Source organism: Pleurodeles waltl, chromosome 10 (genome assembly GCF_031143425.1).
Source record: "Pleurodeles waltl isolate 20211129_DDA chromosome 10, aPleWal1.hap1.20221129, whole genome shotgun sequence".
In the NCBI taxonomy this organism is placed as follows: Eukaryota; Metazoa; Chordata; class Amphibia; order Caudata; family Salamandridae; genus Pleurodeles; species Pleurodeles waltl.
The window spans coordinates 979,625,125-979,646,300 of NC_090449.1; the positions used below are offsets into that span (position 1 = coordinate 979,625,125).

General features: G+C 47.3%; 1 protein-coding gene across 2 annotated transcripts in view; it reads left to right on the plus strand.

The window, feature by feature from the left end:
• The window catches only part of LOC138260847 (CD209 antigen-like protein C), a 103,560-nt gene that overhangs the window by 76,538 nt on the left and 5,846 nt on the right, over nt 1-21,176 (plus strand). For both annotated transcript variants that reach the window (XM_069209268.1, XM_069209269.1), the window contains one exon: nt 734-840. In XM_069209268.1, the coding sequence (XP_069065369.1) occupies nt 734-840 (107 nt within the window). The remainder of the gene's footprint in view (nt 1-733; nt 841-21,176) is intronic.

Sequence of the window (21,176 nt, forward strand, 5' to 3'; positions counted from 1 at the left end):
AACATAATATAACATAACATAACATAACATAACATAGCTTAACATACCTTATCTGTGTGACTCAGAAAAAAAATCTGTCTCAAGCACTTTTCTATAGCCCTGTGTATACTGTTTCATCTTTAGTAACGTTTGTGCACACTAGAGGGCATATTCACAGAGACATTTTGGAGACGTAAAGCAGTACACCTGTAGTACTCTTTATGTACTCACACGAGTTTGTGAATTGTCCCCAAAACATCTCAAATGTAATTAAATGGTAATAATCATGGAATATTCATATGTACAATTAGTGCAAATGGAAAGGACTGTGACCTCTTTGTACTTTACTAAAAGGAAGTTGTTTGTTTCAGGGCCCATTCACAAAGGCATGTAAGAGTATGTAAAAGAGCACTCATAATATTATCCCTGTACATACAAATGTCTTTGTGACTCTGCCCCTTGGTGTTGCCGGCATCAGAAGCACTCACAGGATTTTCATGGGAAGAAGAATAAGCCTCATAGGCAGGGGTGGGATAAAAAAGACATCTTCTAGAGGAAATAGGGAAATGAAGAAACCTTTGGAGAGAAGAGACAACAGAGGTTGCATGGAAAAGAGAGAAGTCACAAAGGGGATTTTAGGGAGAATCCTGGTCTAATATGGCAGAATGGGAAGGGTGGAAGCAATGCAAATGCTGATCGCAAATTTAATTTGTCTTATTGGAAGAAATAGAACTAATGTAAATATGTTTATCAGATTTTTTTAGCACAGAATGTGAATGGAAAGGAGCACTGGATTGGCCTGAGTGACTCTGCCCAGGAAGGAACATGGCAGTGGGTCAATGGAGCGCCCCTAAGGGTCAGGTTAGTATATTCCAGTATTGGTGTCCTCATGATGTGTCCCTGATGTGATTTCTTGTTTGGGCCCAAAGTGGATAATGATGGCATCCTTATATATGAGACAATGGGCCAGATGTAGCAAAGAAACATTTTGCGAGTTGTAAATAGCGAGTCATAGCGACTCGCTATTTGCAACTCGCAAAATGTTATGCAGAACGGTGTCTCAGACACCGTCTGCGAGTCGCTATGGGGTCGCAATGACTCACCTCATGAATATTCATGAGGTGGGTCGCAAATTGCGGCCCCATACCGACTATGGGCACTCGCAAACATGGAGGCCTGCTGTAGTCAGCAGACCTCCGTGTTCGTGACTGCTTTAAATAAAGCAGTTTTTTTTTTTTAAGTGTAGCCCGTTTTCCTTAAAGGAAAACGAGCTGCACTTAAAAAAAAAAACGAAACCTTTAGTTTCGGTATTTTTTCAGGGCAGGGAGTGGTCCCTTGGACCACTCCCTGCCCTGAAAAAATGTTTTTGGGTCCAGTCACAAACTGGAAGGGGTCCCATGGGGACCCCTTCCAATTTGCGAGTGGGTTACCATCCACTTGAAGTGGATGGTAACTGCAACACCATTTGCGACCGCATATGCGGTCGCAAATGGTATTGCATACCACTAGGAATCGCAAATAGGAAGGGAACACCCCTTCCTTTTTGCGATTCTGAAATGCATTTTGCGAGTCGGTCCGACTCGCAGAATGCATTTCTGCATAGGACAATGCGATTTGCAACTCGCAAACGGCAGTTTTTGCCGTTTGCGAGTTGCAAATCCTTTCCTACATCTGGCCCCTTGTTCCTTCTTGATTGCAGGAAAAATGCAGGGCTCAGTTAATGTGAAAGAAGTGTCTTATTTTATTCAGGTTCCATATTTCCACATTAGCATGGAGTGTCTCACGTGTAAAAAGGGTGTCGTTTCTGACAATAGTGAGTAGATAATCAGTAGCGCAGAAACACAAATTTAAAATCAGTAGAAAGTGAAATATGAATTAAGTCATTTGTCATATGAAACTTTCAGCAAGCATATCATTGTCTGGCCACCTTATTTTTCTCGTGTGACCACTTGTAACAAAAAAAGGCCAGTTAGTGTCTGCCCTGAGTTTGCCAGCCAGGATCTCAGACATTTATGCTATCCTTAAAGCTAACCACATCTTCTGAACTATCAGATTGTCAGAAAAATTATTGTTCCACCTTCACTATCTGCATGCCTTTGTTTTTCAAGTACCTTAATTAGGTCTGGCTGAGACAGCGCATCAGCTGTCACTTGCAAGACAGTTTACAGTGGGCTTAGAGCCCACCCTCTGCTTACAATTGGTGGCTTCTTTGTCAGTCTGATTTTCCTGCTTTTCATCTATCAGGTGGTGTTGACTACACTTCCTCTTCTAGTGTCTGGCCCTCCCCTGGTCATCCCCCAGTGCATGGTCCAAGTACTTGTGTCTTCCATTGCTTTTGTTTTGAGAGTTACTTTTTTGTTTTTTAGAAGCACTTCAATAGAGTGCATATGTTTGCAAGCTGTCTTCCTCATGTCTTTCATGCTTTTGTCCCCCACCCCAACTCTCACCCATAAACTGCTGTGCTCCACCCCCGTGTCACCCTCTCACTGTGGGCTTCTGCCCCCACCTGCTCTGATGTTACCCTCTCGCACCCGTATGGTTCTGTGTCTGCCACCCTTCATGTTGCTTTCGCTCATTAGTGCGTGTTTCTGTGGTCCTGTTGTCCTCCATGTTTCTCTCTCACCTCTCCTGTTGTTACCCCCCTGGACTGGCTATCGGACACCATTGACATTTTTAGCATGGTCACTGGGCTGCATCATTTTGTAGCCGTGCATGCGTACATGCGTGTTTAAAGCATGCAGCGCCTACAAAATGACTCAGCCCAGCTACTGCCTCATTGTGCTTATTTTTTATTACTTTTTTTAAAAAGAAATATTTAATGCTGTACAGCATTTCCTTTGATGCTATACAGAATGACGAAAAGGCATAAGGCAAGGCCAAAACACGCATCCCTCTCATTTGCAATTTCATCTAGGCCATGCAGCTAAACCTGCCCATAACCCTTTATGCCAAAACAGAGTTGCATACATTTGCAAAGCATTCACAAGATGTAATATCTGATTATTTGTGACAGGAGTGGATTTAGGTTCCAACTGGACTATTCCTTCATTTTACTTCTGACTGCAGGTGCTTATGGCACATGTGGCTAATGTGTATTTTATTGGGTATCTTCATTCGTATTAAGTCTGTGCCTGTGTGAATGTTGTGTAAACTTTCATTCTGGAGAATATTCTGTGGGGAGACTGAGCCTGCAGTCTGAGGTTCGCCTTTGGTGACATCAGAAATAGTTGAGGTAGGTCTGGCTGAAAGCTGTTCATGGCAAGAGTTGAAAGAGGACTGCTGACTCGAATGGCAAATTGCCAGGAGTTTTCACTAGGTTTTCCAAGCAACTGCAACTGATATTTATCCATTTACATGATCACAGTTGTTCTAATACTGACACCTAACTTTACCTGCCTCTTTGTCTACATCACTGTACTCAAGCCAAATAACCTCCGGTGAAAAAGAGAATGATGAGCCCTCTCAATTGACTTAAAACACAGTACAGTGATAATGCCAGAACCTATGAGGATTTGAGTGCACTATATGATATGCCTGTGGGACTTGATCATGCAGTACACTCTCAAATACCATCTTGGGTCCTGGGAGGCTTGTTTGCTTAACTTTAAGCAAAACCCTGGGTTGCTGTGGGTGCGAGCAGTAAGGCTTGGCAAGGTAACATATTGTAAAGCATTCAACAGCACCAAGCAATGTAATTAGAAAGTAATACAACAAGACAGAAACACAACACAAATTTATTTCGAACATTTAACAACTTTTTAATTCAACTGCAAAGAAGCATTGGTCAACAAAGAATTTTCAAACTTTTGAAAAGTTTGAGAGAGTTTGTTCGACAACTCTGGCCCAAGTTTGGTGACCAGTTTTGGCAGGAGATCTGAGAGAAGGTCTAAGAGGACAGGATGGATACTTTTGGACAGTTAAATGGCCACCAGAGCGTTTTCCATTCCTGTTCTTGCCTTTAGAAAATGCTCCCCTTTGGTGACAATGGATTGGTCCTGATGCTGGGGTTGCAGGAGGAAAAGGGGCTTAAAGATGATCCTCATGCTGTGAGGTCAACGGGGGTAAGCTCTGGGTGATCCTCTGGTCCACATGTGATGTGGGGTGTCTTTGGCCACTGTGCTCGGGGTCCCACAAAGCCGTCTATGTGGTGGCAGAAGGACAGCTGTGGCAGACATTTGGTTCTTGTGACACAGCAGTCATGCTGTAAATCTTTGGTGGATGCTAGTGTTCCTCCTAGGCAATGAATCTGAAAACTGACAACACTCACGGGTCCAACAGGCATGAGTGTAGCTTTTGGCTATCTGGGATAAGTCTCTTGAATTTCCCAGTAGCAAGTAGCGGCAAAACATCTGCGGTGGCTACCATCTCGGCAATTTAGGCCTGTACAGCTTCAATGTCCCTGGTGCCGTTCCAGGGGGCCTGCCGACTGACCCAAGGAGTCACAGCTTTGATTTGGGGCTGGGAAGCAACTTTTTCCTGAGCTAGGAGCCACATACCCAATCCTAACTTTACTAGCCCATAGTGCAGCAGGTGCAGTCCTTCCAACTATGCAGCCTCTCTTTGTGCCCTTTCACTGGCAGCAGGATAGTCCTCCCTTAGTCCTTTCCCCTAATCCATGTTGTACTGAGGGGCAGGATGCCACTGCTGCCATATTTATCCCAGGAAAGAGCCACGGTGGGACAACGCAGTCACTAACCAATCGGTTAGTAAGTCCCCCTCCTGTTTGCTGATGAAGTTCCTGTAATGTATGGCGTATGGCTATCCCAGAATGCAACATTCTTGCCTCTCTCAAGAAGTCTGCTCCCTTCCTCGGTTGTCAGGAGCTTAGTAGCCCACCCACGAGGTATGGCTACCTGAGGACTACACGACCACTGGAAAACCAGTTCTGGCGCTGGGTTTCCCTTGCTGTCCCTGTGTCCAACTTATCTACATGAACAAAATGCAGCCTGTTTAGGAGCATTTGCACTATTTACTCTTCAAAGACAGCTTCCCCTTTGAAGCTCACTTTTTGGGCTAACTAACACCCCCAGTGGCCATCCTAGTAGAGGAGGTCACACCTCACTCTGTGGCAATTGCCTTTTTCTTAAGCCTGGGAGTCGTTCATACATCTTCCCTGGAAGTCAGAATGCTGTCTGTATGCCAGGGTCTTTGTGAGGCCACTAGACAAGCTGGGGCTCAGAGTGGCAACTTCCCAAAACTTGCTTGCTTTTAAAAGTGACATAAATGTCGACTTGACCATCAAGTCGCAAATCATGCCACAATTAATTTGATACCTTGCAGTGCCTAGTTAGGTGGTCCCATTCAGACGTTTGTCAGGTTGGGATGCGTGCTGTTAACTCTGTGTTAGCCAATAGGACTACTAACTTCCATCAGCAAAACAACAACTTTTAGGGTTTTAATGCTAAGACGTATATGAAACTATGGCCCTCATTATGATACTGGTGGTAAAAACCGCCTACCGCCACAGCGACGGCTGCCAAAAGACCGTCTCGGCTGCTACCAGCCGTCCGCCGTATTATGACCACAGCCGCATTTCCTCCAGAAGGATGGCGGAAATCCGGCTGAGAAAAATACTCACAATGTCCCAATAACACTCTGGGTACCTAAAGAAGGAATCCCAGGTGTCTGAGGAAAGAGAGTCTCAAAAGCGCAACAAATATATAAAGCAACATATAGCTCCATCAAATGAAACCAATCAATGTTAAATTTATTAAGTGAAATAAATATTCACAAACCCAAATTAAGTCAAAAAATACAACAAACTGATAAATAAACCAAACATAAACCCTGGAAAAAATGTATAGCCTAAAAACATAATTACACTCATACTAGTTCACTCATACCACATTTAGAATTGTGACAAGGACCCAACATGATACAAAAGGAACAGCAAATATCATGCCAGAAGGAATATATGTATTAACACCAGGCGGGGCAATCGGTCTTGCCAGTAATGTCACAGCAGAATAGTACTTAATTAATATCATAATCTGCAGAATTAAATGTCCCCAAAAAGAGATCTTCATATATACAATGTTATGTCATCAGTTCAACTTTCTGTTTTTTGTTTCTTCTTTTTTATAATGTATGTCCTTTGTTCCTTCTTTCTGTTAAGTGGATAAGTCAGTTATAGTATAAGGTAAGATACCCATGTTGATCCATACGGGCGTCCATGTCTTGTGTAGTAGTGCTGACGTACGTTTCGGTGACAAGCGCCCCGACCGGGTCACTCACCTTCTTCAGGGCACAAACCATTGCTATATACAGAATAATTCCAGGGCAAAATCTAGTATTCACTTGGTCTATATATATATACAATATACAGCTGTGAAAAATACTCACAATGTCCTAATAACACTCTGGGTACCTAAAGAAGGAATCCCAGGTGTCTGAGGAAAGAGAGTCTCAAAAGCACAACAAATATATAAAGCAACATATAGCTCCATCAAATGAAACCAATCAATGTTAAATTTATTAAGTGAAATAAATATTCACAAACCCAAATTAAGTAAAAAAATGCAACAAACTGATAAATAAACCAAACATAAACCCTGGAAAAAATGTATAGCCTAAAAACATAATTACACTCATACTAGTTCACTCATACCATATTTAGAATTGTGACAAGGACCCAACATGATACAAAAGGAACAGCAAATATCATGCCAGAAGGAATACATGTATTAACACCAGGTGGGGCAATCGGTCTCTCCAGAAATGTCACAGCAGAATAGTACTTAATTAATATCATAATCTGCAGACTTAAATGTCCCCAAAAAGAGATCTTCATATATACTATGTTATGTCATCAGTTCAACTTTCTGTTTTTGTTTCTTCTTTTTTATAATGTATGTCCTTTGTTCCTTCTTTCTGTTAAGTGGATAAGTCAGTTATAGTATAAGGTAAGATACCCATGTTGATCCAAATGGGCGTCCATGTCTTGTGTAGTAGTGCTGACGTACATTTCGGTGACAAACGGCCTGACCGGGTCACTCACCTTCTTCAGGGCACAAACCATTGCTATATACAGAATAATTCCAGGGCAAAATCTAGTATACACTTGGTCTATATTTCTGAAATACAGAAAACAAGATAAATATATCTCGTATTTTGAGACCTCCTAATTAATAAAATATACAGAGAGACAAACAAAGGAAAAAGAAATAAAAAACGAATGCAGGAAAAAAGAAGAAAGAAGAACAGAAAAAACTGAGAAGGGAAAAAAGAAGCTAAAAAATTCAAATTCCACCACAGCATGTGATATTCATGCAGGGGAAGACAAAAGAGTATGTCCTCCGATCACTCTGTGGGTAATATACAACCATGTGGCCCAGATGTAATTTGGATAGGCATGCTGTAAGTGGTTTATCACAGCGGAGGAAGTCCACCAAGGGGTGATCCCATTATTGGTGCCCAAGGGCTCTCTATTTAAAAGTTGACAAAAGATAATGATAATGCCTTACTGTAAAATAGAAGGGCTCTTGGAATTTCTAGTAATATTCTCCACTCAATATAGTCACTTCTCTTTCCATATTGTTACTCAAAATACCTAAACAAAATCAAACAAATTCATGAGAATATAAATCCCAATGTTTTTCTTAACCTGCAAACGGTACAGTCAGGAGGCCACAGCCTCCCGACGAAACACCCTCGAGTTCTTGCGTATTGTCAAATAGCCCTGAGTCCACATCCCCTATCTTACCTTGTACTGATGTCATTGCCAAGTATGAGAGGCGGTGTATTGCTCTCATACACCATTACTGTGTAGAGCCTCTATAATCATATGGTCTATGGATCCATATACTCACACTAATACTGCGAGAAAGCAAATGCCAACGCCAACTACGTGTGTAGGCTGAGGCCATGCCGGCGGATTCTAGCAGCTGTGCCACGCCGCCAGCCATATTATGACCCATAATACGGCCTGGCGGTGTTCTGCTGGCGGATGCTGCTGCTGGCAGCAGCGCCCCGTCTTGTCTCCTGCCGGAGGACCCCCTGGACACAGGTAAGTCGGGTCTCCGAAAGGGGAGGGGGTGGGGGCTGATGTGTGTGTGGGGGTGTGTGGGTATATTTGTGTGCGCGTGGATGTGAGTGTGCATGTATTAAGGTGTGAGTGCGTGTATGTTGTGTTGTGTGACTGCGTGTCTGCGTGTATGTTAGCAAGTGTGTGTGGGTGTGTGTGTGAGTGGATGTATGCATTCGTGGATATTTGTGGGAATGGGTGTTCGTATTTGCGTGTGTGTGAAGGGGGAATGAATGTGGGGGTGAGGGGGGCTTTGGAGAGGCAGGGGTGGGGTGGGGGTTAACTGGAGGGGGAGGGGGAGACCCCTATCGGTGACAGGGAAGGGATTCCCTGTCACTGTTAGTGTCTACCACCATGGTTTTCGTGGCGGTATGGAAGCCACAAAAACCATGGCGGTAGGCGGGGTCATGATCCTGCAGGTGGTACAGTGACGGACGCAGGACTGGAGATTGATATCTCCAGCCCGGCGGCTGTTACCGCCGTGGCGGTCGGTGTGGTACATTGGCGGGTTGGCTCCATTCAATCCGCCAATGTCATAATATGGCAGGAACTACCGCCAGCCTTTTGGCAGTACTCCCCGCCATATTACCGCCATATTACCGCCAACTGACAGGATCGTAATGAGGGCCTATACATTTGCGTAATAAAATATAGCTTTTTCCATAATGCTGGCTAAGCCTTCCTTAAAGAAGACTTACAGATACTATTAAGGCACTTGGGGACTTTGTCATTAATGGCAATGACAAAGTCGACTTTACAGTGTGACACTGCCTTTCCAGGCTGCAGTGGCAGGAAGAGAGACATGTTTTCACTTTGTCCCACACAGTGTGGCACAACTAGTGCTGTAGCCTTGTGTGGACACTGTTTTACATTCCCTGGGTGCCATATACAAGGGACTTATAAGTAAGTCAGTGTAAGGAAATGTCTCTTTTTGCATTTTCACCCCCACATTTTTGGACTGATGATGCTTGTTTTTTGACTCTGCGAGTGCACTGAGGCCTGCTAACCAGAACCTCAGCGCCACTGTTCTGACCCTATACAAATTGCATGTCAAATTGGATACACCCAATTTTTAACAACTGACTTCTAAGTCCCTAGTATATGGTATGAAGTGCATCTATGGCATGTAAGGCAGAGTTTCCACTCAGGGCTGCAGCACTGTTTGTGCCACACTCTGTGAGACAAGGTAGAAAAGTAACCCCCAGCCTGCCAGTGTTTTCACTGCTAGTTCGACTTTGCCATTCACCCCAATGGCAAAAGCCATCCTATCTCTAAACCCTATGTGTAAGTCTTTCTTAAGGAAGGCCCATGAAGCCCTACATCAGGGAGCTGTATTTTGTTAAGTAAGACATATATATTTCTGATACGTCTTAACAGCAAGACTTCCAAATTGTCATTTTGCTGTGGATAAAGTTAGTAGCTCCATTGGCTAACACAGGATACCCGATTGGTATTTTAAGCCAGCTAACTCCTGAATGGAACTACCAAACTGGGTCATGTAAGGTATCAAATTAATTGTGGCAATGAATCCAACCTGATGCCCAGGTCGAATTTAAAACCACTTTTGAAGGTACACAACTTTTAGAAAGTTGCCACTCTGTGCTCCATCTAGTTCAGCGGTCTCACAAAGGCCCTGGCATTCAGACAGGGTTCGGACCACCTAGGGAGTAGTGTGAACGAATCCCCAGCACAGGATCAAAGGCAGTGCAGCAGAGAGAGAGATGTTACTTCCTCCCCCAGGATGGCCCCTCAAGGGTGTTAACCCAAAAGGTGAACTTCAAAGGTGAAGCGGCCTTTGTGAGAAAAGTATCGCCAAAACCCCTGAGCACAATGACTTTTGTTTCTGCAGACAAAGAGGAGACAGGATCATATAGGGAAAACTCCAACTCCAAGCCGGTTCTACTGTCCGCGTTTAGCCCTCTGGTAGCAACACCTCTAAGGATGGCTACCAAGCTTCTAATGACAGAGAAAATGTTGTGCCTTCTTGAAAGGGGAAATAATATGGAACTCTGAGATAGCCAGATGATCTATAGCACAGGAACTTTGTCACTAGATAGAAGATAACCTAGTGGCCCTTTGGCTAGTGACCTCATAGTCCCCTCAGTCTACTTTGCTGGGATAAATATGGCATCCCTGTCACTCTGACCCTCAGATCACGCTGGAATCAGAGAGATGACTGAAGAAGAACTGCCCAGCTGCCCTTGAACCCGCTCGAAGAGAGGCTGCAAGTTGGAGAGACTGCCTTTGCTGCACTTTGAGCTAGCACATTTTGGACTGTGCCTATGGCTCCTGATTCAGGGAAAAAGTGTTTCCCAACTTCCAACAACAGCAATGACTCCAAGAATTAGTTGGCTGATCTCCTGGACAAGCTCCAGGGACACAAGAGCTGAAGTTTCCCAAATTGTCAAGTTGGCAGCCATCTCAGACGTTTTGCCACTATCAATCAGTGGGCACACAAGAGGACAAATCTTAGATTAGACAAAAGTTGCATCGAGTCTGCCTAACCCAAGAATGCTATCAGAGTCTGGATTTGTTGCACCCAAGGGACACTAGTCTCCACCGAAGGATTTTGCCCCAACTACGGTGCATACTGACCAGTAGCCCAGCATCAGCTGGCCTGCTGCTGCAGCGTAGAGAACTTCAAGGGACTCCAATCTCTGTTGTCAAGTTCGCCCACATCACCCATAGACTGAGTAGCACCAACAAAGGCACCCCTGCTGACCGCACTACAACTGGCGTATCCTTTGAGCGTCTTTTGCCTGCTTCCTTTGAGCATCTTTTGCCTATATTCCTCAGCATCAGGACCACTCTGTTGTCATCAAAGGCAGTTGTCCTGTGATGTTTGCATTAGATGTATAAAATGCTCCGGTGGCAAGGTTAGATGTCCAAAGTGTCCACTCTGGCTCTTTGAACCTCTATCATGCTGGCATTGACCGCCCAAATCAAGCTAGAGTAGTCAAACTAACTGTTAGAATCTTTTTTAAAGTTTCCAAAGTTTTTGTTGACCAATGCTTGGTTGCGGTTGCATTTAAAAATCTGTATCTCTAGAACCCTCAGTTGGATTTTGTCCATCAAGGTCTCTAAAAATTCATAAAAAGATAATTTCTCTTTATAAATAGGTGTCTTCTTTCGTGTGTTGTTGCTTTTTTTAAAAAAAAAATTTCAATATTTTTATTGCATTTTCACTTTAGATGCATTTCCAGCGTTTACAATTTCAGGACATAATAGATCTATGAGACTATTATCACACAGATTAACAATAAAAGCTTAACTGAGGTCGCATCATATTGCTTTAAGGAATTTCAAATGCAGTTCCTACATGACCACTTTTACCATGTGTGATTAATAAGCTTGTGTGTCCCGGGTTGATAATGTCCATTTATCGTGTCTTGTAGTTATTGCTATGGAGAGGGGAAGCCCAGTTTAGTAGCAATCAGTGGTGTCTGGGTTCCGTAATCTTGTGTTCCTGTGTGGGGCCCTAGATCCACACTGAGTATTCACTGTGTGCTACTTCTAGTGAAGGAGGTGTGCGAGGGGGTGACCACTGGCTATAGTGTTTGACTCGTCAGTCCTACTCGTAGTATAGGGATCTGTTAGGTAAAAAAGTGTTTGCCTTAGGGTCGCCATTTGTTCCGGTTCATGGCGGTTTCTCGTCGCTTTTGGCTTCCAATCTACTTATTAGAGTTTCCCAGACCTCACTACCTGTATGCTGTTGGCCCTCCCAGCTGATTTCCGCAGCACCATTAATTCTGCGCTAGCCCATCTCAGTGTCATGTTGTGCCAGATTTTCAGATCCGGAGCAGAGGCCGATTTCCAGTTCATTGCTATCAGTCTTTTATACATTACGTATGCTAGGTCTGTGAATTTATGTAAATGCTATTGTTTCTTGTCTCTTTGTCTCAGGCCCAGCAAGCAGGATTTAGGGTCTGCTGTGAGCACCAACCCCGTCAGCTCTGATACCTTCTCCGCTATCCCACTCCATTCCCTGTGCACCTGAGCACATTCCTAAACCATGTGGTAAAAGTGTGCCAGCGGGGCCTGACATCTTGGGCAGGTTGGGTCCGAGCTGGGGAGTATTTGTTTAATCCTGGCTGGTGAGAGATATGTTTGATGTGTATAATTAAATTGCGTGTAGCGAAACCTGGGGTTTCTTGATACCCCTTGTGTGTGGTGTAGTACGTTCGGCCATTCCTCTTGCGAGATTGGGGCTGAGAGAACATCGTTCCACCTCACCCGTGCATTTTCTAGGTTGGGTGCGGGGTATTTGTTCAAGGTTTTGTATAGGTTCAACACTACCTTCGACTGGCTGTTGTATTGTAGTTAGTATATTGCTGAGGAATGCTGGGGAGATCACAGGTTCTTGGTTCCCCGCTAGCCACCTCTTCTTGATGGAGTGGCATATGGCATAATATGTCATGAACTGCCCAGGATTTACTGAGGTGAGGTCCCGTATCAGTTCAAAAGACATTAATTTTCCTACTTCAAAGCAGTCACCTATCGTCTCTATGCCCGCCTCCATCCAGGCCACTAACAAGCATTTTCTTTCTCCTCTTTTCCAGCCAGGGAGTGCGTCCAACTGTATAAGCAGCGAGTAGGGGAGCGCGCTGCGGCCATTTTGAATATATCTCTTCCAGCATGCATGCGCCACTAGCATAAGTGGTTTGTCGGACACCCCCTTCGGAGACCTGGTTGCCAGCCAAGCAACCAAGGGTGCGCCGCGCAAATTCGTCAGCACCCATGCCGATTCAGCCAATGTGGGCCTATGTATCCAGCTCAGTATCCACTACAACTGTGCAGCCGCGTAGTAGCGTTACAAATTAGGGGCGCCTAGAACGCCCTCAGTCACTGGGCGCTGCAGTGTAGTGAGTGCGACGCGCGCTCTGCCCTCCGCCCATATGAGTTGCAACAAAGCCCCATTCAGGTCGCTGAAGAAACTCCTAGGGATCAAAAGCGGCAGTGCCGCAAAGCAGTATAAAAGCCTAGGTAGTATCAGCATGTTTGCTATCGCTACTCTGCCCATCGGTGATAGCGGTAGTTTACTCCAGAAACGTAATGACCCTTTTATGGAGGCCAGTGCTCTCTCCAAATTTCCATCTCTAAGGTCCTCTGATCTGTGATATATTTGTACCCGCAGGTATTTGAATGAATCAAAACACCATTTCAATTGCCCAGTCAGGGATGTACCTCTACTTGACAGTGGCCATGTGGACAAGGGGAACACGCATGATTTTTCCCAGTTCACTACCAGACCGGACAACACCCCGAATTCGGTCAAAAGTGAAATTACCAGCGGAATCGTCTCGCTTCCCTTCCGCAAGTATATTAAGGCGTCATCTGCATATAAATATATTATATGTTTCACCCCATTCCTGAGTATGCCCCAGCTGTCCTCCATCATCCGCAGGCAGGTCGCAAGTGGTTCCATTGCTATTGCGAATAGCCAGGGGGACAGGGGGGCACCCCTGTCTGGTGCCTCTGGCTATCGGGATGCTGTCAGATACAACTCTCCCCGTTTTCACGCATGCTTGTGGTTTGGAGTATAGTGTCTGCACCCATTGTATATATTTAGGGCCTATTCCCATTTTCCACATAGTGGCAAATAAAAAGTCCCACCCCAGCGTGTCAAATGACTTCTCAATGTCCAGTGAGAGCACCATTTCTTCAAGCGCCCCCAGTGGAGTGCCCCTATCACTCCCAGCAGTCTGCGGATGTTTAGAAAAGTGTTGCGTTTGGGGATGAAGCCGTTTTGGTCGTCATGTATCAAAGTGTGGATAACGGGCGCTAGCCTATTAGCCAATACTTTGCCCAGGATTTTACAGTCAGTGTTTAAAAGTGATAGTGGTCTGTAGGATTTAACGTCCGTAGGGTCCCGTCCCTGCTTGGGTAGGACCACTATCATGGCTTCTCTTTGCGTGGGGGGCAATGCCTTGTGGTTCCAGGCTTCCTCATACACTTTCAGCAGGTGAGGCTTTAAATAATTTGAATGTTTCGCGTAATATTCTAGTGGGAGGCCGTCTATTCCCCGTGCCTTATTCCTGGGCATCTGTGCTATTGCTACGTTTAATTCCGCTACACTCAACGGGGCCTCCAATTTCTCAGCGTCTCCCTGAGACAGTTGTGCCAATTGGGATCCTGCCAGAAATGCGGTGAGCTGTGTAGTCGTACAGGCCACTCGCTTGGAGTAGAGGTTCGCGTAGTATTCCCTGAACGCCACATTTATGTCCGTTTGTGTGGAGGCCATCTCACCGTTGTCTAGTTTTATAGCCCCTATTGGAGATTGCTGTTGGTCTCCCTTGAGGAGCCATGCCAGCAGCCTGCCTGACCTGTCTCCCTCCGACTGCTGCTGCATCAAATAATATTTGGTCGTGCCTACGGAGGCGAGTATCTGCTTCTTTATATTTTAAGCGCGCCTCTTGCAATACGGTGTAAGGTGCCTCCTCCCGTGCCACCGCTGTTTCCAGCGCTCTCAATTCCTTCTCTAAGTTACTGATCTCCGAGTGTAGAGTGCGCCTAACTCCCCAAGTGTACAACATGCAGTAACCCCTGACTATCACCTTATGTGCCTCCCACTCTGCCGCCCTTGAGCTCGCGGAGTCTGTGTTGATTTCCCAGTACTGCCTCAGCGCCGTGTCCAGTCCCTCTGCGTATGCCTGATCTTGGAGTGCTTCTGGCTGTAAACGCCATGTAGGGATCACTGATCGAGTTCTGCCTCATTTTAATATCATTCTGAGCGGTGAATGATCCGATAGTGTCTAAACCAGGTACTCTGTCTCACTCGTCAATTTGCATATATCTGCAGTACCCCAGATTATGGGGGTCATTTTGACCTCAGCAGTCTTTTTTAAAGACCGCTGAGGGACCGCCGTGCGGAAGATGGCCAGTGGTGGCGGTTTGCCGCTCATCCTATTATGACCGTTGGCAGCTCTCCGTCCTTTTACGGACGGAGAGCCACCAACAGCCATACTGGCGGGAGGTAGGGAAGTGGAGGTTGCTCCACCGCCATGGCAACAGAACACCGCCCAGCGAATCACGTCCTGTGATTCGCCGTGGCGGTGTTCTGTTGGTGGTGTGGTGCCGGCAGAGCTGCCCCCATGGCTCCCGTCCCCTCCCGGAGGATCGTCGTACCAGGTAAGTCGATCCTTCGTGAGGGGAGGTGGGTGGGGGGGTGTTGTGTGTTATGTGGGTGCATGGGGGTGTGCGTGTGTGTATGTAGAAGGGGTGTGTGAGTGCGTGTATGCCTGCGGGGGTGTTGTGTGTATGGGAATGAGTGTGTGTATGTCTGTATGGATGTGTGTGTGTATGTTTGAATGTGGGTGTGCGTGTATGACTGTGTGTGTGTTGTGTGGGTATGGGTGAAGTTATGTTGGGGGTCGGGGTGGGGAGGGGGGCCCTGCCACCTTTGGGGGCTGGCAGGGGTGGTTGGGGGTTATGGGAGGGAGTCGGGTGGGCTGGGGGAGACCCCTATCAGTGCCAGGGAAGGAATTCCCTGGCACTGATAGTGCTTAACGACATGGATTTCATGGCGGTTCAAACCGGTGGAAATCCACGGCGGTAAGCTGGGTCCAAATACCGCCGTTTGTATAGTGACGGCCGCCAGGCTGGAGACCCAGGTGCCCCCATTTCGCAGGGTGTGTAGTTAAGACTGACATCCACTGTGGTGTATCCTGTTCTCTGAGTTGACCTATTACAAACCCCTTAACTCCCCATTCCCCTCCCCCCATTCTAACTATTTCCCTTAACCAACTACTAACACTTAGTGAAACACCCCACGTACTACTATTTGGTGAGGTCTGTATCCGTTCGAATACCCGTGGGGGAGCCGTTTTTGATATCAGATGTTGCCCTTGTGCGGAGCTCACATCCTTCCTCAGACCTAGGCTGCGGGTATGTGCATATAGAAATGTGGGCACTCCCGATATGTTGTGTTATGTTATGTTAGTCCCCACCATTTTATTTGCCCGCAGTTATTGATCAGCGAACACAGTGGGCATGGATTAATTGTTCAAAAGATCATCTTTATAGCCAACATGGCTGGCGGTTCGATTCCTGTTGCGGTTTCTTCTGTACCCCAGCTGCTCGCTGCCCTGTCAGGACTGAGGTAGCCGGTGTGTTATTATCATTTACAGTTCATCTGCAGTTCTAGGGGTAACCTCCGGGCCCCTGAGCGCATCTGTAATCGTGGAGTCCTAGCTGGCCGATTCCAAGTGCGAGCCCGCCGAGGGGCCCGCCCTGAGTGTCTCAAAGGAGTTTTGCATTAGTAACGGGGTTTCTTTCAACACTTTTGCTCTTTCCTCTGCTGCTTGTCTCTCCGTGGGCTGACCCTTGTGGCGTCTCTTATTGTGTTTTCTCGATGTGGAGGGCATCCATTCCTCCTCTTCATTCACTCCTTCGTTAGACGGTGCTATGCCTTTAGCATGCATCCAGGTCCAGGCATCTTCAGGGGATGTGAACATATGGATACGTTCTTCTGAGATCACCCTCAATTTGGCAGGGAAGAGAAGAGCATATTTGATGTTGTGTTCCCGGAGTCGTTGTTTAATTTTCATGTAGGAGTTCCGTTGTTTCTGTACTTCTTGAGTGAAGTCTGGATAAGCATGGACCACTGAGCCCTCCTGTCGAAATGGGCCTTTGCTGCGAAATTGCTGCAGTATCAGGTCTCGATCTCTATAATTCAGGAGCCTCACTATTAATGGTCTGGGAGGTTGACCCGGTAGTGGCGGTCTTCCCGGGACTCTGTGCGCCCGTTTAACAGAGAAGAACTTCGAGGGGGACACGCTCAGTACTTCTTTAACTAGCCACTGCTCTATGGTTAGTTCTGAGCTCTGTCCTGGTGGGTGCTCAGGGAACCCCACAAAGCGAATATTAGTGCGCCGGGATCTGCTTTCTGCTTCTTCGGCGCGCCTCCATAGGATCTTCACCTCTGCATCCAGGCGCTGGATTTGTTTCTGGTTGTCCGAGACCATAGGGCTCGTCTTGCTCAGGGTGTCCTCTGTTGTTTTTACCCTCTCTGTCAAGTTCCGATGATCCACTCTGAGTAGGTTTAGATCTTGTGATACTGTGTCTATTTTTAGTTCTAGTGAGGATTTAGTGTCCATGATTGCCTGTAGCACTTTTTCGAACTGTACAGAGTGGGATTGGAGTGTACTCTCCAGTGTTTGCAAGGTTAGGATTTGCTGGGGGCGTGGCCAAGATGGCGGCGAGTGCGGTCGCGTGAATCAGAGCTCCACGCGCGGCCTACAATTATCCTGTAATCCTTCTGTCCCCAGGCGTTGAAAACCTCCGGACCCGCATGCCATATGCTTAATAATATCCCGAGACCCTGGAGACCTGACCAGACCGACGCAGCGGCTCGCCGGGCCCCCGACGGAAGCGAGATGCGGACGCGCACCCGGCGAGGAGCCGAGCAGTCTGGCGATCGCGGCGGCTGCACCGTGTGCGCAGGTACGGAGGGATCTTAGCGCCGCGGGTGGGGACGGCGAAGAACAACGGATGCACCCTTGCATGCCATAGGCGCCCAATCTAACGGGCAGCTTAAGACTACGGACGAACATTAGGGCCTAGTCGCGGAGCAAGCGCATGGCGGCGCGGCCCGATTGAGATCCAACTACGGACGAGGAAGAGGCCGCAGACCGAATTTTTTGGGAACTGCTGTTTAATTACACCGAACGCTTGCGTGCTAAGGAGAGACCAGGTCGCTGGGAGGTACGGAACCCAGCAAAAAATGCGGAGCGCTAGCCATTCCTAACACGAAACATACATCGGAGTTCAATGGGGAAATCAAACTACGCTGTGCCCTATTGAAGGAGTGTCTTGGGGGGCCCAGAAGTCAAGCACTATGTAAAGGCATCCACCACACCCACCAATGAAAATTGGATTCAGTGACATTTCCTAGCTTTGCACACAGCCTGGGAGCAATGCCGTTTCTTCTTTTACTCTTTTCCTAACATAAAACGCACAGACACGTGCGCTGCAACACGCAATCGTCAACTGCATACCTCTTGCAGAACGCATCAAGCTCCCACCGATGGGCACACGACAAATTTCACCTAATCAGATATAAGAACAGTATAAACTGACCACCTCAACCACAACGCAATACGAAGTGAGCTCAGAATAGGCGCCACTATGGTGAAACCGAAGCCACCGAGGGGCCAATCAGAGACCAGACTTGGGGACCCGTCAGCAATGGAGAGCTCAGATCCACTGCACAAAGTGACTGAAACGCTAGCTGCTCACTCACTACAAATCGGCAGGCAATATTAGAAACTAAAACATCCCTGGAAGGAAAGATAGATGCAATGGCAGTGGAAGTCACTATACTACGCATTGAACACCGGAAGCTAGCGAATAGAGTAACCACCGTCGAATCAACTCTAGAAACATCTCAACCAAATATAGAGGACATGAAAAACCGAATACAACAGCAGGAATCTGAGATAATACAACTCCAAAGACGCGCGGAGGAGGCGGAAGGCCGTTCACGCCGAAATAACATTAGATTTATGGGGTTCCCGGAGCGAATCGAGCCCCCTAACGCAGAGTTATTCCTAGAGAGTTGGCTAAAAGATCACATACTAAAACAGGAGGCCTCACCTTTCCTGACGGTTGAGCGGGCACACCGGATCCCGGGTGGTCCCGCACTCCCAGGGGCCCCCCCTCGCCCATTAATAGCCAGGCTGTTGAATTACCGTGACAGAGATCAAATCCTAAAGGGCTTCTGTGCGCTGGGACCCGTCGAAATTGAAAACGCAACAGTCACAGCCTATCCGGACTATACAGCGGAGGTCCAGCGCAGACGTGCCACTTTTACTAAGGCAAACAGGTACTACGCGACAAGAACTTTCCATACTCCCTCATGTATCCTGCCAGACTACGCGTAGTGGATGGTGATAAAACTCACGTCTTCCCGTCCCCAGAGGATGTATGGACTTGGATCCACACCAAGGGGTTAGCAGACCCCACAGATGAGCACCCAGAGCAAAAGGAATGGCTAACACAAAAAAAGCGTAAGAAAAGGAAATTGAAACCCAGAACCGGATCACGCCCTACTGAAAAACAAGCATCGGATTGGCAAGCTCAAGCATTAAAGGACGTCAATAGGTTCTCGAACATTCGAATACAGCACAACCGCGAATATGGCACCACAGACTCGGACTTGATGGGGACCCCGCAAAGCCTGCCTACATCCCCACTAATCTCGGGACCGGTGGTCACGCCACGCACTGCTGATGACCTCTGAAAGGGTAACACACAGATGCAGCGATCAACCTACTCCGGAAGTCATAAATACTATGGGGGTCATTCTGACCCTGGAGGTCCAAGACCGCCAGGGCCGGGGGCAACGGAAGCACCGCCAACAGGCTGGCGGTGCTTCATTGCCCATTCTGACAGCGGCGTTAAAGCCGCGGTCAGAAAAGGGGATCTGGCGGTTTCCCGCATGATTCCCCCTGCCTGGGCAGAACCTCCATGGGGATTCCGACCCCCTTCCCGCCAGCCTGTCCAGGATCAGGATGGCGGGAACGGGTGTTGTGGGGCCCCTGGGGGCCCCTGCACTGCCCATGCCACTGGCATGGGCAGTGCAGGGGCCCCCTAACAGGGCCCCAGCATGATTTTCACTGTCTGCTTAGCAGGCCTAAGCGCGCCTGAATGGGAGAAGACGACATCCGAATGGGCCGGATCCCGCGGCCACCTTGGACCACATACTACAGCAGCCCCCTAACCCAGATGGGTTCCCGTATGGACACGAATCGGCTCAAAGCCACTCTTGCACCTGTTGTGCCTGGTTATCCACACTTTTCCCCCTTTCCCCCTTTTTTCTATACTCCTCTCACTCTTAACTCCTTAAGGTATGTATTAGCCACGCCACACTCAAGGGTTGATCGGATTGGGGGGGGCGGGTTGGGGGGACGGACGAGGGGACGCAGCGAATCCTACTTAACAACACGCACCGCTAGTGATTCGTACAGAAAACGTTTCAATGACATACAACATTGTAACCTGGAAAATAAGGGGCCTAGCTAATCCAACTAAGAGATGCAGAGTACATACATATCTCAGATGCCACAAAGTGCATATAGCTATTCTACAGGAGACCCACGCCACCACACAAGAATTAAAGGAAATTAATAAGAGCTGGTCGGGCACTGTCTATGGAACTAAAATATCCAAATATGCCAAGGGAGTACTGATATGGATCGCATCAGGGGTCCCATACGTGGTCCAAGACACGTATATAGACACAGATGGCAGATATGTCTGCCTCACTGGAGAGTTGGATGGTAGACAGCTAGCCATAGCTGGTATATATGCCACAAATTCGGGACAAGGGGAATTCATGAGGGCCACGTCCGCACAGATCTCACGGGACCCGTCCATACCAATTATCTGGGGAGGAGATTTTAACAGCGTACTGGACATTTCTATGGACAGATCACACCCGCCAATGATAAGTGCCCCTAGTAGGCAGGTATCTCAGATGCTAAGGTCCTGGATAACAGAACGGAGGCTACATGATGCATGGAGAAGTCTCCATCCCATTGATAGAGAATATTCCTTTTATTCACCCATACACAACCTCCACACACGGATCGATTTACTATTATGCTCGCCCACGTTAACACACTCAATACATAGCACCAACTATCTGGCCAAAACCCTATCAGACCACTGCCCCCTAATCGTCACACTGAGATGGGGTACCCAGCCATCATGAATACCTACTCGGCGCTTACAACCCACCTTGTTGCGCGACCCGCCATTCCGGGAAGAACTAGCTGAAACCATAAAGTCATATTTCATAATTAATAGTCGTACAGCCACAACACGCGCAATCGAATGGGATGGACACAAGGTGGTGGTCAGGGGCATGTGCATCGGGGCTGCAGGAGGTATCCGGCGCACACTGCTCTCAGAGCTACAATACACCGAGGATAAATTACGGAAGGCAGATTGTGAGGCGGCCTTAAATAGTACTGCTAACAATAACATGATCACACTCAAAAAGCAATGGGGAGACACCGAAACCCGTCTACGAAAATTCGACTATCGATACCACACGGCACGATTACACGCCGAGGGCGATAGATCAAGCCGTATGCTGGCCTGGTTAGCAAAAGGGACTCAGCAGCATACTCCTATAAACGCCATCCGCCTAGATACTGGTGTGATAGTGAAC